Consider the following 27,389-nt stretch of genomic DNA (forward strand, 5'->3'; position numbering starts at 1 on the left):
AATTCTCATACCCTAGAACAGGGCTGTTCTGGAACAGTACACTCAGAAGACAGACAGTTTTGTTTGGACTGTAAAAGAAAAATCCCAGGAAGATGTAGCACTTAGTAGTTCACGTTGTACAAGGCTATTTCCCATGATAGCACCTGCTCCACCTACATCTGTGATCACTCGACAAAGGAGAACTCACTTTGCTGCAGCTCTTCTTGTCTTTTTCTTCTGCGGGGGTTCATCTGGGGTTACCACCTCTTCCTCCATTTCTATATCATCTTCAGCAGCAGGTTCATCTTCTTTTTCCTCTGCTGCCATCCCTTTGCCTTTTCTCCGCAGATCCTGGGTTGGAGCAACCTGCAGATCTGCTGGGTAATACTCATTGCTACAGCGGGAAGAGAGTGGTACAACATGGATGAGAAGGGCACACTAATCTGAAATGTCTTGATTCTGTTCATGAGGGAGATATTCACGGCACAAGAATCATACCCTAAAGGGACATCAGAGATTAGTCAAGCTTATTCTACAATATTATTCTTTTTATTGTGTCCCTCATTGACAAGCCAATCACTAACTATAATCACTAATTATAGAAGACAGCTCATTCCATTGGTAAATTGCTGAAAATATTTTGAGATGTTTATTTTGGACTTCACTGAAATCAGCTTTTCATCTTTGGAAAAGCAAGTGGTTAAAAACGGATTATATTAAAAGATTGCAGCATGATGTTAAGACCACACTGTTACATTTGGCCAGACATATTCTACTTTGCCAGTGTCCTTTTGAAAATACAGTATCTCAACCCTGAATAGCTAAAGTAATCTTGAGCACAAGGAATAAAGACGGAGGTATTACATTATCTAACTTCAAAATATCCTACAAACTTGTAATCAAACAGTATGATTTTAGAATACACACATAGGCCAATGGAACATAATAGCCTAGAAGTGAACCCACACATTTATAGCCAACTGATTTTTCAACAAATGCACTGAGAAAAATTGTATATCCACATACAGAATAATGAAACTAGACCCCTCTCACCAATTACAAAAATCAACTCAAAATGTATTAAAAGACAGACCCGAAACTTTGAAACTACCAGAAAAAAAACAGAAGAAATGCATCAGGACACTGGAACAGGCAAAGATACATACGTGTGTGTGTGTGTGTGTGTGTGTGTTTGTGTATACATTTTTAACAAGACCCCCAGAATCACAGAAAACAAAATCAAAATAGACAAATGGGATTACATCAAACTAAAATGCTCTGTAGCAAAGAAAAAAATCAATAGTGAAGAGACGATTCACAGAATGGAAGAAAATGCTTGCAAACTATATATCTGACAAGGGATTAAATAAGATTCAGAATATATCAGGAAATAAAAAAAACTCAATAGCAAAAATTAAAACAAACAGAAAAACCAAATAATTCAATTAAAAAATGGGCAACAGACTTCAAGAGACACTTCTCAAAAGACATACAAAGGGCCAACAATTACATAAAAAATGCTCAACATATCACTAATTATCAGGGAAACACAAATCAAAATTACAATGAAATTACATTAGTAAGAATGGCTACGAACAAATAATAATAAATGCTGGTGAGGACTTGGAGAAAAGGGAACCCCTGGACATTGTTGATGGAAATGTAAATTAGTACAGCCGTTATGGAAAAATGCAGGGAAGTTCCTCACAAAATTAAAATTGAATTATCATATGATGATCCAGCAACCCCAATACTGGGGACATATCTAAAGAAATGTCTACACTCCCATCTTAACTGCAGCACTAGTCACAAGAGCCAAGACATGAAAACAATCTAAATGTCCATCAACTGATTAACAGATAAGAAAATCTGGTACTTAAACACAGTGGAATACGTTCAGCCATATAAAGGAATCCTGTTACCTGATTGTTATATTAAGCTAAATAAACCAAGCAGAGAAAGAAAAGAACTACATGAGCTCATATTTAGAATTTAAAAATGTTGATCTCAAGGATAATGGTGGTTACCAGACTTTAAAAGAAGGAGGGACGGGAAAAGGTTGATCACTATATACTAAGTTCCACTTAGGAGTAAGAAATTCTGGTTTAACTATTGCACAGTAGGGTGACTATATGTAAAAATGTACTACATATTTTGAAAAACTTAAATAAAGAATTTTGTATGTTTTCACCATAAAAAAAATGACAGGTATTTGAAGAAAAGGATAAATTTAACCTGATCTGAGCATTATAATATATGTGTATCAAAACTTCACATGATGCTTATTAATATATAAAATTTCTTACCTTTTTACGTATTAGGTTAAAAATAAGCTTAATTTAAATTAAAAAATATACTTACAGAGGACACCACCACAAAATTCAGTTTAAAAAGCATGGGTCTGATAAGATAAAAGGAGCTATAAACTCCATAGCTTTTGGTGGCAGCCATGATATGGTAGATTCAAACAGAATGTCCAGGCAACAAAAATCAGTAAGTTTTTATGCTTTATCTCTTCTAACTATAGAATTTGTTCTTATTAAATTATACTAAATTCCAATTCTTTATTTTTAATCCATTATTGTAGTTAACAAATACAGTCTTGAAGTCATTTAGTGCACTAGCTTTCATTCATTCATCCAATATTAACATTTTGTTGTTTACTGCACGCATGGAGAGATACTAAGAAAAAGATCACACAGTGAGACTTTTAAATTCTCACTCAAAATAACACGTTGTGGACAGTATCCTACCAACCCTTTTAAAAGAACCATTAGAATAACACAGATTAAGGTTTTCATCTTTAAGCTAAGGGGTGATCTTATTTTTTCAAATTAACATGGCAGAGAGCTCATATTCAATTAACAGCACTAAGGCCAGGTTGCACTTGGATGCCTTTTGCAATTCATAAAACAACTGATACAAATTTTGCCTCCAAAACAAGGCAAAAGATGATAAATATCACTGTCCTCATTTTATAAACAAATTTATATCCAAATAATTATGTGCAAAGAGAAAAATCATTGCTCTTCCATTGCTATATCTGTCATCCTGCTGCTTCTTTGCCGATAACCTTTGCCAAAATGAATAATTCATGCAAACCTTTTCACTTATGCATCGGATCCTATTTCCTCTTACCTAGTTGAAGAGATGGTGCTAGCAAATTTTCTCCTCCCTTCTGGATCATTTGCACCAACAATACATATGTATCTATTTAAACCACAACCCCAACAACTTCATCTCTGCCCTGACATCTTTCTCTACCTACTATTCTACACCTTTTTACTACTAGTACTTTCCAGATCCATTTTTCTTCTCCATTTTCTCTACAGCTCATTTAATCAAGCTTTGATTCTTCTCAGATTAACCAAAACTACTATTGTTAAGGTCGCCTGCATGTAGGCCATTCTGCTTAAAGTCATCTCTAAAATTCTTTCTCGTTCAATGAATCAATTCTTGATCCTCACCTGACTTCTCAGACACATGTGATTAAAGTGATTGCTCCCTCCCTAAAATATTCTCTTCATCTGGCTTCCACGATATCAGATGGTCTTGGTTCTTCTTACTATCACTCTTTTGTGGTCTCTTTGCTGGTTTATTCTCTCTCAACCTCTAAACACTGGTGTCAATCCTTACAAGTCTTCTATTTTTACATTCATACCTTAGGTGACTTCATTCTCTGTCTTATCCACATACTGATGACTCCCAATTTATTATCTCCAGATCACATATTTCCTTTGATTTCAAACTTCTACCTTCAATGTGTACTTGACATACCTCTGCTTGGGTGTTTACTTAGTAGCCCTAACTTAACACATCTTCAAATGAACCTTGATTCAACCTGCAAACCTGGAAAGCCTGCTCTCCTCATATTCTCAGTAAGCGGTAGCTCTCTTCTTCTATTTGCTTAGGCCAAACCCTTAAGAGACATACTTAACTCCTACCTTCTTCCCATTTCCTACCACCACCACATACCCATACTGCCATACTGGCAAATCCCACAGGCTGATCTTGTTGGAATCTTTCAAAAATATATCCTATCAAATTGAAATCTTTTAAAAATTCCCATCTTTATTGCTACAATTTTGATCAAGTCACCACCAAATTCTTGTCTAGGCTTGCAATCCCTACCTGATTGGTCTCTTCTCTTGCCACTGCCATTCTAAAGGCCATTTTCAATGTAACAGAAAAAAACCCTTAAGACTTAGATCATATCATCCTTTTGCTTAAACCTCCCAGGGCCAAAGTCCTTACCATTACTTAAAGCACACAATCTGGTCTCCTGTTAACTTTTTGCTCTTATTTCCAAACACTCCCTGGACAGCTCTATGTCAACTACCTAGACTTCCTTTTCATCCTTGGATAAGCTAGCATGTAATCCTACAGCATTTTCTCATGTCATGAAATACTAGTGGAGAGCATACTTTTGGCTAATTGCCTAGTTCTGATACCATACCTTTGGAGTCTTGAAGCAACCAGACATATACACACATATACAGTCAAAACTAAACAATACTCCAGAAAATTCCTGTTATTCTTTGACAGTACATGCATCAGCATCAGAAATATCAAGAGGCTCAAAATAGTAGTTGGGGTTGGTTCACTGGAAAATATCTTCCAGTTCCAGGTAAACAATAAAACAACAAACAGGGCGAGAAATAACAAGGCCTCTTTATGTTGATCACACTCAATATGACCTTCTTATTTCGTAATATGAAATATTTTTATTAGTACCATTTGTGTTTTGATTCATTTAAAATTAAGTGGTGAACAAAACTAGTTGTTACCTGAGAGAACCAGTGCTTCACAGACATTCCACTGATTTAAAAATGTGAGATGAATAAAGAACTTGGCCAGTTTGGAAGGTTAATACTCACACCCTACCAAGGATATATTCCTAGAAGAGAATACTTACTTGATAAATCTCAAGAAAAGTGGGGAAAGCTCCCTGGACCGTGGCTCTACTCTCTCTGGAAATTTTGACAAAGCACGCCAGAGCAAAAATCGAAAGTTGGTATGGTCCAGTCTTTCCTGACAATCAGTTTTCAATGTTAACTGCTTCTGATAAAAAGCTCCAACATCCCCTTCCTGGGTCTGTTCCCAGCTTTCATCTCCAATGGACTTTTCCTCATCTTTTATATTTTGCAGTTCTTTCTCTGAAACAGAGAAAAAAGTCATTATAACCACTAGAGAATATTAACATATGCCCTATATGTTTACTCAAGAGAAGACATTTCTGTCTCTGGTAATATAAGGAAAATAAAAAACCCACATCCAATGGTTATAGAAGATAATACATTTCTCACTTGTTTTCCAATTTCATGCATAATTGTGCAGTAAAACTTAGTTAAACCACAGCTTGTCTTTCCAGCCTTCCCTGCCCTCTTACATACCAGCATGGGTTGCTGCTTTTTCTAGATGTTCATAGTAGACTTTCCAAAACTGCTTATTTTCCATTTCATGGGCATGGGAACTAAGATAAAAACAAATTTTAAAAATAATGTGGTATGGTCTCAAGTTTTGGATATCTCATAGGAAAAAAACTGAAAGAATTAAAATGTTTATTTGATTAACTCAATGGGAGGTTGTAAACAAGTTCTGCATTCTTTAAAAATGCCTGCATTGCTATACATACACACACTCATATACACATATGTGTGTAATATATATATATATATATATATATATATATATAAAAAAAAAGATAGGTAGATAGATATAGATATATAGATATACGTACACACATACATGTGTACACACACACACACACACACACACACACATTTAGCTACTCTGGGAATTGAACCCAGGGCCTCAGACATGCTGAGCAAGTGCTCTACCATTGAGTTACAGTCCTTTTTAAAAAATTTTTTTGAGAGAGTGTCTTGCTAAGTTGCCCAAGTTGGCCTCTATATTGCAATCTTCCTTTCTCAGCTTCCCAAGTAAATGGAATTACAGGTATGAATCATAGTGCCCAGCTCAAAAATTCTTTTGGTAGTCATAAAAGACTGATGGGTATTTTAAAAAATGTAAATAAATCCCTATAAGGAGAATATTTTTTAAAGGCATAATAATGGCAATGGAGCATAGTATATGAGGTATAGACCATTAAGGGAAAAGAGACCACTGTTTGGAGAGAAAAGTTATTTTGTTCACAGCTAATTTTAAAATGTAGGTTCCCTCTACCAAATTCATATATACTTATTAACTCAACAGTAAAATAAACATTCACCAACTATTTGAAAAACATTTTTAGAACTCCATGAACAGATACTAGGGGAATCAAATAGTGTTTACATAGTTTGATATTCCAGCAAAACATCATCTCGAATTTTTGATATTTTTTGTCATTACTTTTCTGAGAATGCATAAACTTCATGCAGACATAAACTATGTCTGTTGTGTACTATACATAGAAAAAAAAATATATCCAGTTTCTAAACAGAAATAGCTACCCAACAGGAAGGGAGCCCACACTATGGAAAACCATTAAAGGCAATTTAGTACTTAAAGAAACAACATTTTTTGACAAGAGGCCATTGATAATATATCAGATTATTTTTGTCTTCTGAAGGGACAATAAACAAAATAATAAAGCTGGTGTTAGAAGGCACTTATCTTCAGCATACTGATTTGATGGTTTTGAAGGGAAGTAAAAGGCAGACAAGCTAATTTGAAATTCAAAAGGGATTTATTTATTGTTTCTTTCTGTTAAATAAGAACCAACAGTCAGGATAGAAAGGCCACATATGACATATTTCCAATCTGTTAAAAAGCCAGAGTACACAATCTGAAGACAAATATCTGAAAAAAGGACCATGTTTTACATCTGAGTAATGGCATATGTATTTTCTACATGACTATTAAGATTCTTTTTTTAGATATGAACATAGGAAAGTTATTTAGAGCTAATAGGATTTTGTATACTACACAGCAAAGGTTTTGAAAAGTCCTTATTTTTAAAGTAAAGTGTAGCTCAATGACTCAATATATATAAATAAAAGCATGCAATTAGTATATCTCTTACTATAAAAAAAATCAGCACAGAAATTATTACATAAAGTAAAAAGAGAAAGCCCTCCAAAGCTATTTCAATACACATACACACAGAAATGTACATATAACAATTGAATTGTTGAAAATCTTGACATCCAAGAGAATAATTAATGTTTATTAATGTTCTATTTGAGACATGTGCAAAAAGGAAATGACACTACCTACCTTGAGGATTAAATGAGATTATAGACATAAATTATAATTTTGTAAATTATAAAGTATAATTCTGGCTTCCTCGTTCCACAAAGGATTTAAGGTAAATGTAAATAGTGCACATAGCCATTCATTTAAATCACAGGTAGAAAGTATATAATCCTGGCCTCATTATTCTGCAGCCATTAAAGCATAATAGCTTCATCCATTTAACCCACGCTTACCTTATGAGTTCAATAACAGGATCCCAAAGAGGGCTGAAGTTAACATATAACATGCCTAGCAAATACCGAAGAGGTACCTGCAATTGCAAAAGACTTGTTTGGTAAATGAGTAATAAGGTACAATAGAATGGCAGAAGTGCTCAAATGCAGACATCCCAACCTGGACAATCTGAGATTTGGAAAGACGCTGTGCTTTAAGAAAAAATGTTGTAATTATCCATCCAAAATACAGTGTGTAACAATTTCCTTCCTTTTCCTAACATACCACTCACAATTAAACACAGAAGACTCATTATAATGAGTAAACATATAATGAATAAACATAATATTCAAACTCATTTCAGATATCCACATATAAAGGATACATTTGACTCAGAATTAAATTCCTTTCTAACAAACATTGCCATCACCTGCTAAAACAGAACTTAAAGAAAGGTCAATGAAGTACAAGGCTAAAGAACTCAAAGTTTACTGTCAATGGCAGTTGAGGCTTCATAAGCACATGTTCGAGTTCTCAAAATTATACTCAAAAGGAGTTCAGTTCAGTGTGTAAAGTTTTCTCAATCTCCTTTTGGAATGACACTCATTATTGCCAACATCTCCTTGTGCTGGAGAGGCATCAAGTATCATTACTTAAGTTTGGGAAGTTTGTACATATTTTAGCAGCCATCTCTTTTCCAGATGAAATATCACAGAGGATGTTAACATCTAAAACAGGTTAAAAGCAGGATTTCCTGCAGTCTTGCTCACTAAGAGTTCAGTTCATGATGGATCTTCAAATGCTATGGACTGAAAACCCCTAATTCCTGCAACAGAGAACAAACGTGGGAAAGAATATAAGGCTTTAAACTTTGACACTGGTATTCCTGTTGCTGCTTTCTCACCTACCTACCTCACTTGGGTTCTATTTGAGACATGTGCAAAAAGGAACTGACACTACCTACCTTGAGGATTAAATGAGATTATAAAGGCATGTTGTAAATTATAAAATACAATTATGGCTATTATGTGTTCTCTGAACACATTACCTAAATTAAAATGAATCCATTGCTTTTACATTTTTTAGTGGCAATTATCTAAGTTGTCATTAACTGAGGCCGTGGATCTTATTAAAAGCACGGACTATGGATCCAAAAAAATTGGGTTTGGATACTAGTTTTCCAAGCTCTGAGCTGTGTGATCATGGGAAAATTACTAAATCTCCGTTTTATGTTTTCCTTTCTATAAAATGAACATAGTAAATGCCTATCTCCAAAGTTTGCTCTAAAAAAAAAAAATGCATTAATATATAGTAAGTCTACAGAGTGGTGCTGGGAACATATAAAAAGAGTACAGAGTACCTGTCTTGGCCAACAGGTAGAGTCTCCAAACAGAATTCACATTTATTTTTGTAAATAGCTCTGGACTAAGTAGAAAGCAACACTCAGAATGTCTTTCAATGGTAAAGGCAGGCAGTTCCTTCATAAAAAAGCATGATTGTTACAGTTTACATCTGGAATGTCCCCCCAAAGTCTCATGTATTAAGGGCTTGGTTCTCAATGTAATAATGTTCAGGAGGGATTCTAAGGAAATAATGGGTTCATGAGGGCTCTGATCTCAGCAGTGAATTAATCCATTTGATGGATTAATAATGTGACTGAACTACTAGGAAGTGATGGAAATAGAATGTAGGTAGACATGTCTGGAGGAAGTAGGTAACTGAGGGTTTGCCCCTGGAGAACTATTTCTCATCCCCTGCCCCATTTCCAAGCTGTCAAGAACTCAGCAACTTTCTTCTGCTACACCCTTCCGCCATGATGTTTCTGACTTGGAGTCAGTCAATCATGAACTGAAACCTCTATAACCATGAGCCAAAATAAATCTCTCCTCCTCTAAGTTGTTTTTCTCAGGTATCTAACACAATTTTTCAGCACCGAAAAGCTAATGTAATAGCCTAAAAATGGAAATTAATTCTCAGATAATGACTATCTATTTCTTTCTCTTAATTTCTAATAATAAGGAAGAAAACAATAGCCATCATGTTTCTTGTGATTTCCTTTTACCAGGTTCCATTTCCACATTCCTAGCCCTAATACTACAACAAGCAGAAGGCTGGTTATTGAACCAGGAAGTTAAAATGAAATACGTTTCAACAGATTTCCTATTATGAATGTTCACCATAACTTAGCCAAGGAATATCAGCAATTTTTCAACTCAAGTAGCCTTTGAACATTTCTCCTAAGTATTCCAGAAACTCACTCATCATCTATATGTTTTAATAATAGCACATAAAATCAACAAAAGCAAAAAGATAACAGTAACAAAAGCCAAATGTCTGCCCCACTCTCCCTTTAATAAAAATAGCATCAAGTTTCAATAGTGATCTATAAAGTTGGCATCAGATGCACTGGTCAGGGTCTATGTCTCCTCTGTTCTTTGTTGTACAACCAGCACCTTGTACAGCATAAGATATTTAAGAGGTGCTATAAACAATACACAATAAATAACTGAATGAATGATGGCATTTCTTTCCAAAAATGGCAAATCTTTGAAGAGTGAAAAGACTGAAAACAAGGGCCTACATAGTGAACACTGTCTCTGGTTTATAAGGTCTACACAAAAGTCCAGGTTTTCAGATATGACCTAGGCCGGTCTCAATTTTCATGATGTCTCCCCTGCACCTCACACTGCAGCCATATGGAATTGCCTGTATCCCTCAAATGAGTTGGGCTACTTGATAACACTTCTGCCTCGCTCTCCTCTCTCTGGCTTTAACAGCCTTCCCATCTGCATTCCTGAACACCTAATCCATCATTCAGCACTCAGCTCCCTCGGTGCAGCCTCATCAGACTGCACTATTGTACGCAGTGCTTTCTGTGTCTGACAGGCTCTACTAGGCTATACATCTCTTATAGGCTGGGTTATGTTCTCAATTATCTTTGTATCCCTAGAACCTAACCTGATGTCCAAAACATCGTAAATGCTTACTAACTGGCTAGATTCAGAACAGAATACTGACAAGCAAATTCAGTAACATAAGTATTTTCTGAATAGAAATAAATCATAGGTTTCTGGGGCAGGAAAAGTGAGAGACCATCATATTAAATATGGCTTCTTTATAGATAGGAAAACTAAGACACAGGGTCAGCCCAGGAGAAAGGGCAAGTGAGGGCAATCATGCCCTCTGCATGATTCCCAGTTCTCTCTACACATGCCTCTCTACATATGAAGACTTCCCATCAGCCTCCCAAGCTGCTGAGCTTTCAGGTGGGTGCCACCATGCCCAATCCTATGAATACTTTTAAAGTACGATTTTGGCCACTCAAAAGGACATTTCAAATGTTGAAATGACTGTGAATAATTTATATATAATCATTTTATTTATATTTTATATATGCATATGTGTGTATAAATTTCTTTCTGGTGGTACTAAGGATTGAATCCAAGGCTTTATGCTCTATCACTGAGCTACACCCCCAGTCCTTTTTATTTTGAGACAGGGTCTCACTAAGTTACCCAGGCTGGCCTCAAAGTTGTGATCCTCCCGCCTCAGCTTCCCACCATGTTGCTGGGCTTTCAGATGGGTGCTACCATGCCCAATTCTACAAATACTTTTAAAGCAACATCCACAATTTACCCAAGGCTTTGAGAGAAATAAAATTACACAAAGACACCTAATCATCATTTTATGTGCAGGGCACACTGGCCAAAGTAATTCTAACTATGATATGTTGATAATCAATATATAATTGTTCTTTTATCTCTAGAAATGACAGAAAATAATATCCAATTTCAAGCACTGGATTTGGAATTGGACAATATGGATCTTAGTTCCAATTCTAAAATTAGAATACTCACTAGTACATAACCTTGAACAAATCATTTTAACATACTTCAGCCTTGAGCTTCTTATGCAATGGGTATACTATCTGAGAAAACATAAAACACCAAGTGACTGTAAGGCACTCTTACAAAGGAGCAAGACAATCTAGGGTTTTGTAAAAATATTTTTAAGTTTGACATACAGTTTTAAGCAGCAAAACTGAAAGGTACTGTAAATATTCTGTGTTGCTTTAGACAAAAGAAGTCAGTAACTCAGTAAATAATTAATAGTCATATTTTCAGTTTGTGCATAATTGAGATTTATTATTAGAGTTCCCTAAAAACAGAAAATATTAAAATATTCACTGTTGCCTGCAATGGAAACTTGAAATGTATACATAAAGAAAACAGATCCCATGTTGAGACTTGATTCAAAGTAATTTTGGTAAGAAAACTTTACATGCTTATAGGCTTTTGGATTATTCCGAAAAGTAAAATGTATTTTCCCAAAGCAAGGCAGCAGGATGACATGATGAAAAGAACAAGGGAACACATTTTGCTTCCAGCTCCCTAAATCCAGTGAAATAATGCCTAGTTAATAAAATGTGTGCTTCTCAAACAGTAGACTTATAAGAAGTAAAATAGCATTTGATCTTTCTCAGACTAATAAGGACAGAAATCAAGATCAATATTAAGAACAATTTTATTCTTGAAAGTATATATTTTTTTCCTTATGTATTTTACAGGCAGGGTGAAAAAGCAATTGAAAAAATTGTATCTATTTTATGGCCATATTCTGAACCTAAAACCCAGCCACCACCTTCGTGGACACTAAAACCATCGTGATGTAAAAAGGACCTGGATATAGAAGGATCCTGTTCTCTCAGTCTCCTTCCAGTAGTTTAATGGACATTTGCCTTTCCAGGGAAATGTCTGGGATCAAAAATCCAACCCAATTGTTATTATAAAAACATATTGAATTTGTAACTTAAAGAAAATCTAATAAAGAAAATTACAAAGTATGTCTCTAGTAAACTAATATAGAACAATAAAAATAATTTATCATTCACTTATTCTACAAACAAATTTCCTTTGAAAACCTGTTCAGTGGGGCAAAGCACTATGCTTAGATGATTAACACCTAAATTGCTCAAAGAAAATATCTAATCTAATGAATGCATAAGGAAAAAAAACAAAGAAAAGAATATTATCTATTGTCAAGAAGCACAACAATCACCTTTGTAAACTAAAGATTGTAGAATAACTGAATTAAGATGAGGGAGAGAATGTCAGTAACAACAAACTGAACAACCAAGGCACCCTAATACCTGTGCAAACTCTCAGATATGTCAGTCTGTATAGTTCCCCTAAATAAACTACATTCTCTCAGACTTTGCTTCCCTTACATATATTCTTCCTCTCAAATAGAACATTATCCCCTTGTGACGGTACAGTCAAACATCACCCCTGCCTGAAATCCTTGAACATTGTCTTACACATTCACCATGGAACCTGCCCTACTGTAGCACAATGTGATGTCTTTGAAACATCAGTACATGTTTGATAAAATATTAATTTTAATAATCTCAAAGTTACCATACAAGTGCTTAATAGGTGCTAGCTACTGTTCTAACATTTTATATTTATCTCATGTAATTCCCAGAAAAAAGCAGTGAACTAAAAGTATTTTCCCAATTTCACAAATAAGGAAACCGAGTCACCGTGTAGTTCTAGGTTCAGTAAGTGGAAGAGATAGGCCTTGATTTCAACAATCTTGACCACTCTACCTAAACTATTGTGTGATGATGCCAGGGACTACAAGAATCAATTCTGACTCCTCACATAACACAATTCGGCCTCCTACCTCCAGACCAATCATTTCTTTATACTCTACCCTTCAAAGCTTCTTTTTAAAGATGGAATCTAATTTTTAAAACATTACATGAATAAAACCAGTTTTAAAGTGAACTTTTGACAAGAAATTATTCACAAATTAACCCAATCTTTAAGGTCTGAGGTTAATGAAGTTAAACTGCTAAAAGTGACGTATTTTGTGCTAAAATGTAGTGCTACACGCTGAAACTGGAGAAACATCAGAGACCCTAAACAAAACAAGCTTTTAAATTGGTCACTTCCCTATTCTACCAGGAAAAGCAATCATAAAACTAAACAAAGACTGGTCATTAGTGTTTCAAACCTTCATGTAGTCAAAAAGTAGGTACTAAATTATTCCTACTATTTAACAGGCTGGTAGAGCTAGTTAACTCACAGCATCTAAGAGAATTGTGAATTTACCTGTTTAAAAAATTTTTCAGGGGGTGTGGGGTGGGGTGGTAACTATTTGATATGCTTCCCCAAATATGATTTGAAGTGTAAATTAAGAAGGAAGAAACAGAAAAGGATGGTATTTTTACCTCCTGTAACAGCCCATCAGGTACTGCAGTCTGCACCACATCATGCCTCAGTTTTCTCAAGTGAAGAAGCTTCTCTCTATAATCACTCACTGTTGCAGGAACAAGTTCTGCCTGGCGTAATATAGCAAAGGCAGACTGCCGCTGACACAGCCCGTCACCCTGAACAGCCAAACACAACCCAAGCAGATCAACATTGGGGTTTATCCAAAAAGTAAAAGAATATTACATATAACTAAAGGTCTGAAAAATAAAAATAAAAATAAAATAATAAAATATATTAATGTCTTAGGTAACTATTTTTGTTTGGTTTGGTTTGGTAAAATGTTCATTTTTCCTCACTATTTACTTTTTGGCAGGTAATTTAGGTTTAGTGTTTAGCACAGGATTGTAAAGTAAACAAAAAAGTAATTCTCACAGTGACTCAAATTGATTAGCAATATCTATTGAAATAAAATGTATATATACTTTTACTATACAATTCCAATAGTTTGCATTACAGAAATATAACATATATAACCCTACACAGAGGTTGTGAAAGGAGGTTCACTACAGTGTTTACCCACCAAATAGGGAACTGAAAAACTAGGATATTTTAAACTGTGGAATACTATTCAAAACTTCAAAAAATAAGGTAACACAATAGGTACTAACGTGGAAAACTTTTATGATAAAATCTGCTTTAATTATGTATGTATACTGAAAAAGTTTAAAAGAATATTCATCAATTACCTAGATTTTTGTTTGTGGTCTTATTGTTAGGTGGGAGTAAGAATTCAAAAAGATATCAATTTCCATGAGATATTTATAAAGTGTGTTAGTTTTCTGCAAATATAACATTCTGGAAATTTAAAAAATGTGTAAAATTGTGTTTTTAAAAAACCTTCCACTCAAGCAGCTATAATACCTCCATCAATTCCGGAAGCCGAATGTCAAAATGGTTTAGGATCCTTATTGTCAAAAGCCGAATCTAGGGAAAGTAAAAGGCGTATTTCACTTACAAATTTATATGGAGGAAGAAACTCATTTACAGCCAGTAAGATCTAAGTTTTATAAAATAAAAAAAGATACCATTTGACCAGAGTCATAGACACCTATTCTATCCCTTATTTCATATTCAACACCAACAAATACCTAATTCAAAAAAGAGCATATATATATAATGACCAGACCAGATTAAGACAGCGATGCTGACCAATATTCCATATTGTTTTCCTGAACGATAACACTGTAAGTACTTCTGTAAATAAGTGCAAGGAACTGATTAAGCTTATAGTTCAACCAAAATCAGTATTATTTTTATTCCTAAGTAACCTACTCATATATTTCCACACACCCAAATGACCACCAGAATCATCAAGGGGGCTTTAAAAAACCATGTACATTTTTCATTTCCACCCTAACCCTACTAAATCAGAATCTTTTGGGGTGGGGACCTGGCATTCATATCTTCATTAATCTCCCTAATTAATTATGCTGCAGTTTGCAAGCTAATCTTTAGGAATCCTTGCTTTAAAGAGAAATCATTCCACAGCAGCACTTTCTGATTTAGGAGCTCTCATGACTTCTGGCTATACACATAAAAACAAATGGAGACTGCGAACATCCCACAAAACAGTATTACCTTAGATATACCAGTAGAAATGTTTCCTTGTAACTTGGGAAATAATTCCATCAAAGCTTCCTCAGAAAGTGGCCCTTTGCAGCCACATAAAGACAATCTCTGATAATAGAGATCAGCCAACAGCAATACAGATGGCTCCGAAGGAAATGTTCTGCAATGAGATATTTATAAGACCCAAATTGCACATACACCTTGGAGTATTTAGACAGTAAAATAAAATTATCACTGTTGAGGGAAATATAAAAGGTAGCATGGACAAGTTTTACTGGACATGTAGCATCATGATTTTATAGATGAAGAATCTGAGGCCTAGAGACCCTGAGCGCTCTGTTCAGGGCACATAGCTGACTGGAGGCAGAGGCAGGATTACAATGCTATTTTCACTCCATATGCACAGCTGAAAAATGACAGTCACATAAAAAGATATGTAATATTTATTAAGTGTCTGCTGGGTACTAGGCATGGAGCTAGTAAGAGGAGCAGCAGAGGAGTTCTGGTGTAGGGCAGCCCATGTCTTGACCCAGCCCCATGATGATCAGTGGCATAACCTTGAGCAAGCTTAATCTCTATGTACTACCTTCACCCAACAATTATTTACTGAATATTACTATATGCCAGTGACTTTTCTAGACACTGCAGATACAGCGGTTAAAAAAAAAAAAAGACAACATTTCTATCTTTCTGGAACTGCATTCCAGCAGGGAAAGATAGCCAATAAGTAAACTAACAAATAGTATGACAGTGATGAGTGCTGTGGAGAAAAGTAACCAGAGAGGGAGGTTAAACAGAGACCAGATTATGGAAAGCAGGGTTGGAAGGAAATGAAAAAGGGAGCTAACTCGTATCTGGAAGAAGAACATCTTAAGAGAGAAAGTAAAGCCACCACAGCCTGAGATGTGCTCGTCTGTGAGAACAGTAAGGAGAACAGTCTGGCTGAAACTGAGTTAACAAAGAACAGTGGCTGAAGATTTAGGAGTGGGAGTCATATGGAGCCCCAAGGAATCTGATAAAGACGTTGGATACCACTAGAGCAGGGTTTCTCAATAAATATTGGTACTATTGATATTTGAGGCTGGAATCTTTGCAGGGAGGTGACCTCTGCATGGTATGGTGCTTAGTAGCACCTCTAGCCTCTCTCCACTACATGCCAGAAACAAGAGTCCATTTCTCTCTCCAGTAGTCAATTTCTCTCAGTTAAGAAGCACTGTACTAGAAGGTTGTGAGCGATGGAGTGACATGACCTATCATCTTACATTTAAAAGAATAATCATTCTGGCTTCTGGTATAGACTAGAGAGCAGTAACACAAGGGAAGAAGTAAGGAAGCTCATTAGGCAACTATGACAATGATCCATGCAGGAGATAACAAATGAGACCAGGGTGTTAATTTGAAACTAGTTCCTTTGGAGAACGCAAGTACCTACACCTTACAGAGTTGTAAGGATTTAATAATGTATAAAGTGTACACACAACAGCAATTTGCATATAATAAGAAGACAATAAATGCATTTTTTTAACTATTATTGCATACATTATCCAAATTTGTTTGCACAAGGTAAGTACTATTATCCTTTCCTTTTTTAACTGTCCTCTGTTGAGATATAATGAAGCTAAGGTCAACTAACTTACCCATGGCCTCGGAGTTACAAACTTCAAATCCAGTCTGAAGTGACAGTGAAACCTAGACACTCAGTGTAATAGCACAACACTGAGAAAGGCCCAGTACATACAATGAAAGATCATACCCTGACCTCAAAAGTGGATCCACTTCTGATGGGCTTCTAAGGCTAACTGCCACCTGGCCTTTCCCAGAGGACATAATTACCCCATTCTGGTATGCTATGCATGTGTTTTGTTTCAAACACTCTAGCCGTCTTCCATTGCTTATACCAAGGACTAAAGGATGAGAAATTTTAACTACAACAGTCAAGAAAAGGGGAATATGCAATATGGTAAATATGGTGAATTCAAATAAATATTCCCTCTTTAAAGAAAGTTCATTTAAACCAATATAATTAACCATGGAAAAATATCAACTTCACCCAGATTTACAAATGTAAAGAGATTCTGGATTATTGCCATAAGTCTCCTAATTATCCTCTCAACTGGGTAAGCTAAGTGATCCCGTTTAAATCAATCCCCTGCCAAAAATCCTCTCCTTTCACTCAGAGTAAAAGCCAAAGCCCTTCCTCTACCTAAAGGTCATATACTGTCTGCTACTTCCACCTCTGTGTCCTCTTATTCTACTACCCACCCGCTCTGCTTGGCCACAATACACCCCTTGCTGCTCAAGTTTATACACCTATTGCCCCCAGGGAGCATCTTGGACCCCAGATCCCTCCTGCTTTCAAGTTTCTTCTCAGGTATCTCCTTCTATGTGAGGCCTTCCTTATTTAGAACTGCTACTCACCCTAACCTTCAGACTCTCCTACCTGAAGACTACTCTGGTTTCTTCATAGTATCTAGCACCTTTTTACATGCTTCTACATATTGTATTTATTTGTTCTGTTTAGTGTCTCTTCTTGCTAGAACATTAGCTCCATGGCAGTGAATTCTGTCTACTTCATTCCACTGTGTTTCCCAGTGCCTAGAATACAGCCTGGTACATGAGAAAAGCAAACAAATACTGACTGAATAAAAGGTGCTACTACCAAAATCAGAGGCTAGCCAAACTAACTTAAACAATAAATAATTAAATAAACTGGATTGTTTCAGTACACAGCAAAAAGATCACAAGGAAATTTTTCTGAAACACATTATGTTATGGTAGGGCAGAATATGACAGTGGTAGGAATGTGTCAGTTGGAATCATTAAAGAGGTTAAGAAAGTTCAACACTGTGCAATGTTACATTTGGGAACAACTGCCATTATAAACTCTTTACACTGCACCTTAATTTACACATATAAAACAATACTCCTTCACAAAGATGAATCTGTGTTTAAAGACTGTAAAAAAAATTCTTATTTTAATTGGAGAATCTAAGTCAATATTAAATTTCACTATGTGAATACAAATCATGTATGAAATATCTTAGAAGAATTTTTGTTATGTCTGAATTATAGACAATTATTTTATGTTCTCAAAAATAGACTTAAATATTTTATTCATTATTAAGCCAAATAAAGATCTGCTTACTTACAATATTAAATTCTTTACACGTTCCACAGGAACCAAATGAAGAAGTTCAGAAGATTCTTCCAAACTTAGCAGAGTACTTACAGCTTGACAAAGAACAAATAAGTTTCCTAAGCACAGAAAGACAGAAAAAAATGCTTATTATTTCTATGACACAACTATCAAGTATCTATCCAACATCTGATACTTATAGAACAAGTAAATTCACTTTAAAGTGAATCTGTGCCTTCTAAAAATTATCTGTCAGGTACCTGAATTAATAGAAAGGAAAAGAGAAGTTTCCAAGCCTTATATTTTATCTTTTTTAAGGTAAATATATATTTAGAAGTAGAGAATAATAACTTATTTGCCATTAATTGAGATGAGGATGAAATACTGGTTGGGCATCTCTAATCCAAAAAATCCAAAATCTGAAACATTTTGAATACTGCTATGATGCCCAACAAGTTCCAGATTTTGGAGCATTTCCATTTTCAGATTACCAGGTCGGGATGCTCAACCAATGAAGCCTATGTAAATATTCCAAAATCAGAAAAAAATCTAAAACACTCTGGTCCTAAGCATTTCAGATAAGGGACACTCAACCTGAGTAATGATTCAACCCTCTGGATCTTAAAAAAGCCAAATTATCTTTGTATAAGACTCATGTTGGCATTAGTTTCTAATTTATAAAAAGTCACATACCAGTAGCTATTACCTTGAATATATTCAATTAATATTAATTAAACCCCATTTAATTTCTAGCCGAGGGGTCAGTAAACTGTGGCCCACAAGTCAGATATATTAGACAGTCTGTTTTTATATGGCCTATAAGCTAAGAATGCTTTTTGCATTTCTGAAGGGTTCTTAAGGAAGAAAAAAAAAAGCAACCAAGATAAAACATGTCTACAAAATCTAAAACATTTATTATCTGGTCTTTTTGCCAACCCTTGCTCTACCCTCTAGACTACTCAACAGAGCTTTATACAATGTTAAAAATTATTGTGCTATTTTGTAGCCACAATCCAATATGGTAACTACTAGACAAATGCGGCTGCTAAGCACTTGAGATATCTTTTCTTATTTAAGTGAGTAAATGACTACCATGTTTATGTTAAGAGAAAATACTGTGCTAGAATAAAACAAAATACTTGCTTTTAAATTGCTGTCTCATGTACATCTTGGTACACGAGAAAAGCAAACAAATACTGACCGAATAAAAGGTGCTATTTATATGGGAGATGTACCCATATATAATAGGCAATGAGGTGTGGGGCAGGACAGTTCAATACAGCTTGGAAAAGGCAGGAAGGCCTTCTCAGAGGTACTATTACCTGAGCTCAGCTTTGAAAGGTAACTAAGAGTTAAACGAGTGACAAAACCTAGAATGGTCCCTAGGCACAGGGAACACACGTTCAAGGGCAAATAGAATATTATGTTGCTCAGGGTGAGAAACAGAAATGCCTGGAGCATGAAGTGTATGCCCGGGGTAGGGCAGGCAAAGGACACACAGAGCAAGACACAGGCTGGGGCTTGAACGGTTTTCTATGCCATGGCATCCTTCTGACACTCGACTTTCCTATGTTCAAGTCACCTTAATTTGGTCAACACATTACAGGGTACAAGTGAAACATGCCCTTCTTATGCTTTTTTTTCCGTATTTATCACATAAGGAGTTATGTCAGAACACAATGTTAGTATTATCCTCTGCTATTACATGTGTTTACGATTACTTTATGTGTGCCAGAAAAGACAAAGAGAACAAATGGTGATTGTAACTGACCTTTTCCGAAGCTCCCTCTGTCAACAGTCATGAAAAGTGATTCTATGAAGCATGTAACCAGTGGTATCACCTTCTCTTTCTCAAGAGGTCTGTCCAAGAAGTAGGGAGAAAAAGGGAAAAGTTCAAACAGTCATCCAATGGCTTTTTCACAGAATGGTAAAGAACAACTAATATATTCTAGGCACATGCTATATTCCTTTCAAAATTAAAAGTTTATTTTCTTACCTAATGTGAGGTAAAACAACAAGGGCTGCCCAAGAATGTGAAAGGTAAGTAGTATTTTTACTTGGGGGTAACTGAATTACAGATAAGAGATGGTCCAAAACTGGAAACTGCTCCTTTCCTGCCTTGGATCTAGTCTTCTTCTGCCTTAAGTAGGACCTACAGGATGAAAATTCAAGTAAATGTTTAAAACTAGAGACAATGTAATCACTTATTGCCCTGGAAAGTTTGAAATGACACTGGTTCCTTCTCATTGTGGCACTTCGGGGGAGGAGGGAACTAGTGGTGGTGGTTGAATATAAGTAACTAAACAAATGTGAGTCCTTCCATTGATTTTCACTGTGAGGTCCTTTCAACTCCACTGGCTCTACTTCTTTCCATTTCAATTTGCTTCATAACTTAAACCAAGTCTCTCTCAGTTTTGGATATTACTTCTTAATTTATGTCTTTAAAAACTGGAGGGATAATTCATTCAAATGAACTAATTTCCTCTATTCCCTTTCATTTTTCATATGAATTTTACAACTTTCCAAATGCAGAAATGTTACAAAGTTACTGTACTAAAGTTAACAAATATCACAAAAATGATTATGATTTACAAGTAATCTCCTACTGCTTTACTGTGTATTATTACACAATAACATTTTCTGATATGACATGTGGTTTGGGGTATGTTAGTCTATATTATTCTTGCTAGCCTCTTTTTATTCTTGCCCTCATACTATGCCTCAATTCTATCTGAAAGAAATCTAAAGAAAAATTTATCATAAAGGAAAATTATTTGTTTTCCAATTTGTCCTCCATGTCTAGTTTTTTGTTTTGTTTATTTTGTTGTTTTGTTTTCCCTTTGGTGCTGGGGATGGAACTCAGGGCCTCAGGCATACTTGGTAAGTACTCTACCACTGAGCTATAACCCCAATCCCTCCATGACCAGTTACATTAGCTTATTATGCAAAAAAAGTGAAATGTCAGGTTTTTTACTCCTATGCCCTTTTTATTATTACAATTAGTCAAAAAGTCACAGTCTCATACATATCAGGATACTGAATGATAGGAAATTATAATAAATGGTTAATTTTAAAGGTCAGCTACTTAAAGTCATCACATCTTGATGTATAGTTTTTTTGGCAGTAACCATGAATCAACAATCTACAAAAATCTTACAAATTATTAAGATGTTTTTTAAAAAAGAAGGAAAAAAAGAATGATTAGTTGCCATGTCATTCCCCACCTTTTTCATACCTGCCATGAGTTCCTCTGTTGTGTTAAGGTTCTATGTGATCTGACCCTTGCTTACCTCCCTCACCTCCTATCATCCACTCCCCTCCTTCTCTAGAGCTCTTTACCCACAGAGACTTTCTCTTTCTGAAATAAGCTGAATTTATTCCTTTCCCAAAGTCTTTGTAATAACTCTTCCCTCCGCCTGGAAGTCTTTCATCTGGCTCCCTCCAAGGCTGAATCCTTCTCAGCCCACACATTCTTGCTCCAGAAAGGAATACTGAGTGCCTCCTTCATGCTCCTTTTTATCACTATCTATAATCATCTTGCTTATGGGCTTATCTGCCTCATTCTGTCCCTTCCCATAGAATATTATCTCCCCGCAAAAGGAATCTTTTTCTTACTCATTGTTGTATACCAGTGTCTCCAACATTACCTAATACTATAAATATTTATCAAATAACAGAATACTCTGAAAAGCATTTTCACATTAATTATCTTTTTATCTTCAACAAACTTGATGAGTGGACTATTGCCAGACTACTGAAACAATTACTTAAAGCTATTCACAGAAGGAATCAAGACAAAAGTGACCATTTACACATACCATATCTCCGGGGCATGGGAGGGTGAGTAGCAGAGGAATATTTTCTCAGACAGACAAGGAAGTTGTAGTCCTTGCCTTAAATTAATACATCCAATTTATTTATTGATTTTACCATGTGACCTTCTCAGGAGGATTTGAGAGGGTTGAGATAACAGTGTGAGAAGGTCTGATATCCAGTCACATTAGTGCCTTGGCTTCAAGGAATTCAACCAACAAAGCAACTTCATTCCCATAATGAAGACACCATAATTGTGGCCACTTGCAAGGAATGGGCCTGCTAGAGATTGGTTTGAGGTTGCAAAATCAAGAGAAAAGGTTCAAAGGGATAATTCTATAGGAGTTACTCATTACCCACTCCTCAGGAATTGGAGTTCAGTCAATTAAAACACTAAAATTCTGTTAGCACATTTTAATAAAGAAGATAGGTTTAAGGTAGGCAGAAAATGTAAGTAGGTGTTAAAAGAGATGGGTTCCCTCAGAATCTCAAGTTGATCAACCTCCAAAGCTAACTGCTATGTGACTGTGGAGACAATATCTCCCACTTCAACGGATGCTGTGAAACTTTGAAGCTGAGTGCTCGGCACAAACTCAACACATGTGTACTTCCTCTGACTACCTCAAAGCAAATCATAAACACAGAACAGATCGAACTAATCCAACAGACATGAAACCAAATGTAAACACAAAGGAATTACAAGGGAACCCATTTCCTAACCTACAGTTTCTAGAAGCTTATCCACCTGACTATTTGTAAAACGATAAGCTGAATCCTCTCACATATTTAAATGGATTGCTTTTAACTTCTAAAGGGTTCAACCTGTTTTGAATGAAATTAAGAAAGTAATACATAGTCCTTTAAACAACTTAAATAAGGCAAAAGTATAAAATTTAAAAATGAACAATCACTTCATTTTTCCTCACCATCTCCTGACAACACAAAACAAAATTAACAGTCTTTGTATCCTTGGGGAGATGTTAATTCTCCCCAAATTGATCAAAAGGCTTAATGCAATTCTTTACAAAATCCCAGCAAAGTTTTTCTGTAGACATAGAAAAGCAAAAGGAATAGGAATAACTAAAACAATTCTGACAAAGAGGAATAATGAGGATTTTTACTTAAAAATCTCAAAACTTATTTTATAGCTAGAGAATTAAGAGTGTGGTATGGGAGGAGGAAAACTTTATGAAATGAGATCATGTTATGCATACTATATGTACAACTTGCTTTTTCCACATAATATGTATTACTTATTTATATATAATCATTGATATTTATCTACCATTATGTATGTTAAAACATATAGAGCTTCCTTTTTTACAGCATTCTTGGTGCACTATATTTAAAAAGGTAATCTTACCAACACTACAGGAACAGACTTAGAGAACTCACCCCACCATCTGCTGTGAGAAAACAAGAGGATACTTTTCAATCGCCATGGAGCCAGCAGTGGGAGGTGCTGCTTTGTTCAGAATAAGCTTGGCCAAAATGGCCAGGGTTTCATCTTTGACCACATTGTCATCAATTAAGAAGCAATTCTCAATATATAAGAGAAAGCTTGGCAGAAAAAGCTAAAGAGAAGAAAGGAAATCACACTTGTTAACAAATAAAAATTCTAGAATGGGTAAAAAAGAAAAAAATCATAACATCTCAAAAAAACCATGAATTCATAAACAAAGGATTAGGAATCCTAGTAGCATTAAAATTCTCCATAGGAACAATGAAAGAAGACAATGCAATACCCTAAAAACTGTGAAAGAAAATGATTTACAATCTAGAATTTTACATCCAGCTTTAAAAATGTATTGTAAGGAGAGAATTTCAGATGTACTAAATCTTTTATTTTAATGGGTGTTTTTTAGTTATACATAACATTAAAATCCATTTTGATACAATTATACAAGCACAGAATATTTTATTCTAATCCAGACCTCAGGACTGCCCCTTCCCCTTCCCCACTCCCTTCTCCTTCCCTCTACTGAACTTTCTGCCATTTACCCATAGTTGGTTGTTTTAATAATTAATTAAAAATCTAAAACTTTTACCTCCATTTACCATTCTTGGGAACCCCTGGAAAATATAGTTCATTAAAATAAGAGAATAAACTGTAATAAGAAGGAAATCTGGGATCCAGGAAACAGGATTGAGAAGGAAAAGGACATCCTATTATAACATCTGTGTAGTGGGTTAAGAAAGCAACCCATTCAGAATGAATTGTAAAAAGAACTGACTGAACTGCCAACTTCTCTGACAGTTTGCCGTGTGACATGTATTTACAATGATGCTGGCAGACAGACTCTAGTTTTTAAAAGATAAAGTAATTACTAATTTCAGGAAAAATACAAAGGCATGCAAAAAATGATACATAATCATAAACACTCTTTGTTTACAGAAACCATGTGGTTCAACCAAAACCTGTGATGTAACTCTATCACAAAGATGATTTACTTTTTTTTATCCATTAACTATATGAAGAATTCTACAGATTAGGACAAAAACTAACAAACCAAGGAAAAGTAGTATATTCAGATGACCCCAAAATATAAAGCAAATGCCAGAAAAAAAATAGCAAAAATCATTTATATTGGTCGGTGCTGGTAAAGTGAATGTGGAGGACAAATGACTATCTTTAGATGTATGCCACTATTTTAAATTACATAAAAATGATTAAAAACAAAAACAAACAAATAAACGAAGGTCTGGAGGGAAATGGAAGAAGAAAAGACATAGTCGCTAAGAAATCAAGAGTGAGATAAAGTCCACATGGAGCAGAAATGAGATCTAGGACATGAACAATAGAGGTGTTTTTTTTTTTTTTCCCTTCAGTTTTTAGTCAAATAAAATTACATATTATTAAGAATTGATACAACAGGTCTTTGAATTATAACTATTAATTCTACCTTTGTCTCCAGCAGACAGTAAGTATACTGCAAGGTTATTAGTTACAGGATGTGGCAAATACTTGATGGCCATAAGAGGAAACAGGCAAAATAAACTCTGGATTTGACAAAAAGATTTGTTCTATCAGGTATTTCTTTTAAAGCAATGAAATAAACTTTCAATGTTCCTCAAAAACAAGCTGTTTCAGATACTATTTTCTATGCTTCAAATTCACCTAAAAGTTTCTTAAACTGTTTTTTTCAATTTTACTGCATGATTTTGTAACTAGCTTAAAAATTATTAAAAACAGATTGTTTGCTATATATCATTTTAAATGCTTTAGCATATGGAATAAAGTTTTACCTGTAAACCAGAACTGAATATAATTTCTTTAAAGTAAGAAGCGACTAAAACATCAAACACTAAGTCTGTTTCTCTCCAAAAACAAATAAAAATCACAGAATTTCAAATTTGGTTATTTTATCTCGACAGATTCAAGGAACACTCAAAACTTAGTATCTTGCTCACCTGCTCAAACTGCTTCATAGCAAACATGACTTCAGAAAAATCCAAAATTAAACGTCTTTCCAATGTGCTCTCAAAAATCTGCAAACCACGGGTAAAAACTATTAATTTAAGTATAATTAGAGAATACCTTCCCCTTTACCCCCAAGAAAGTGAATACATTAACGGAATGGAGGGCACATCAACCAGCATGCTGTTCCAAGGCTCAGCCTTCTCCAAAGGAACTCACACAGATGCAAGGGGCATTGTTTTATCAATGACAGAGGCCCTGCCTAAGGAAGGATTTTCCCCAGCTCCACAAAATTGTAAAAGGGCAAAAAGCATGATCCTAACCTTTCCAATGTGTCCAGCTGCATTATGTGATGCTAGAAAGCATCTAATATATCCATTTTCAATCACACTTCCCTCCAAACCATCTCTCAAAAATCACTAAAATGTCAGTCTCTTCAAATCATGCCCCTGCTTAGAATTCTTCCAGGGTCCTCCATGACTTGTAAGATAAAACCCAACTTATTTTTCCAAAGCTGAACAGAGCTTTGTGGCTATCACATCACACTTCCTCAAGTGTCCATGTGCCCAGACTGTACACATTTCTCAATACAGGTCTTTGCTGTCCCTTCTTAGTGTTTTTAAACTCTTATGACTGGCAGAACGCTACAGAACCTTCAAGGACTATTTCAAATATAAATCTTCAAAAATGTTTTCTCTGTTCCTCAATCCCAGGCAGAATTAATGGTTATAATTCAATATGTATCTCAAACAAATCAGTTCTCTAGATTTTAACTACTGACTCCCAGGCCCATTCTCTAACATCACAAACTGTAGGGATTACAGGGTTATCCCTGGAACACCTAGTTCACACATAGTAAGTTATCCATGTTCACTAAATATTTGCTCTCGAGATTTAGCTTTTACCCCACTTTATTTCCATTACAGCATACAACAAGTCTTCTTAACAAGATTATAAATTCCTTGAGGACACAGCCTTTGTCATGCTTCATTTGTATTCCCCAGCAGGCTTACTCGATGCCAAACATGTTATTAACTACTCAATTACTATTTGTTGAAATAAATTACTTTTTCTATAGTTTCTCTGATGAGGGTCTCCGGCAAGGAAACATTTTCACCAAGAATCAAAGCAGAAATCACATCCAAGAGAGTTTCCCAGCAAGATGTGGAGAGATTGGGTATTTGTAATGTTTCAGACAGTACCTGCAAAGATAAAAGAAAAACAATGTAAAATCCACTTTTAATCAACAAGCTTTTAAACATATTAAGTTGGGAACTCACCTTACATACATCAGTAGGTTCAGTTACCTTTGATCCATTTCCATGTTTCACAAGTATCAGATATATTTCTAATAACCTTTTAATCTGTTCAGAACTTTCATAACAGTTCTTTTTTGTTACTTTGTTATGTAGGTCCAGGAGTGATTCCTGCAAACAATGGATTTAACAGAGAAAATAACTGAAAGATACTAAACTCAATTTTTCATCCAATAATGAAAATGTTGTGACCTATTTGCACTTTTTCATTCTTTTGCTTTGAAAGGAAAAGACATTTATGGGGATACACTAGATAATGAGAGATACCATTTACTGAATGATCAATTCTTAATTCTTTGAAGTAATTAGCATTTTCACAGCAACCCTGAAGTAAAGAATATTGACATCATCCTTACTGATCACGAGACTGAGGAATAGAGATTTAAATTAACTTCCCCAAATTACACTAGTAGTAAGTGGTGGAGCCAAGATTTAAACAGACAGTGTGGATCCAGAGCCTCTCTTTT

General features: G+C 35.2%; 1 protein-coding gene across 1 annotated transcript in view; it reads right to left on the reverse strand.

Moving 5' to 3' along the window:
* Utp20 (UTP20 small subunit processome component) overlaps positions 1–27,389 on the reverse strand; it is a 94,744-nt gene that overhangs the window by 57,507 nt on the left and 9,848 nt on the right. Inside the window, exons 9-22 of the mRNA XM_015482871.2 lie at positions 26,887–27,033; positions 26,674–26,808; positions 25,600–25,677; positions 23,584–23,762; positions 20,372–20,527; positions 20,147–20,235; positions 18,389–18,494; positions 15,249–15,399; positions 14,532–14,594; positions 13,628–13,786; positions 7,413–7,489; positions 5,373–5,452; positions 4,895–5,135; positions 188–373 (exon numbers count right to left, since the gene is read on the reverse strand). Coding sequence (XP_015338357.1) covers positions 188–373; positions 4,895–5,135; positions 5,373–5,452; positions 7,413–7,489; positions 13,628–13,786; positions 14,532–14,594; positions 15,249–15,399; positions 18,389–18,494; positions 20,147–20,235; positions 20,372–20,527; positions 23,584–23,762; positions 25,600–25,677; positions 26,674–26,808; positions 26,887–27,033 — 1,847 coding nt within the window. The remainder of the gene's footprint in view (positions 1–187; positions 374–4,894; positions 5,136–5,372; positions 5,453–7,412; positions 7,490–13,627; positions 13,787–14,531; positions 14,595–15,248; positions 15,400–18,388; positions 18,495–20,146; positions 20,236–20,371; positions 20,528–23,583; positions 23,763–25,599; positions 25,678–26,673; positions 26,809–26,886; positions 27,034–27,389) is intronic.

This window comes from Marmota marmota, unplaced genomic scaffold (genome assembly GCF_001458135.2).
Source record: "Marmota marmota marmota unplaced genomic scaffold, marMar, whole genome shotgun sequence".
Taxonomy (NCBI): domain Eukaryota; kingdom Metazoa; phylum Chordata; class Mammalia; order Rodentia; family Sciuridae; genus Marmota; species Marmota marmota.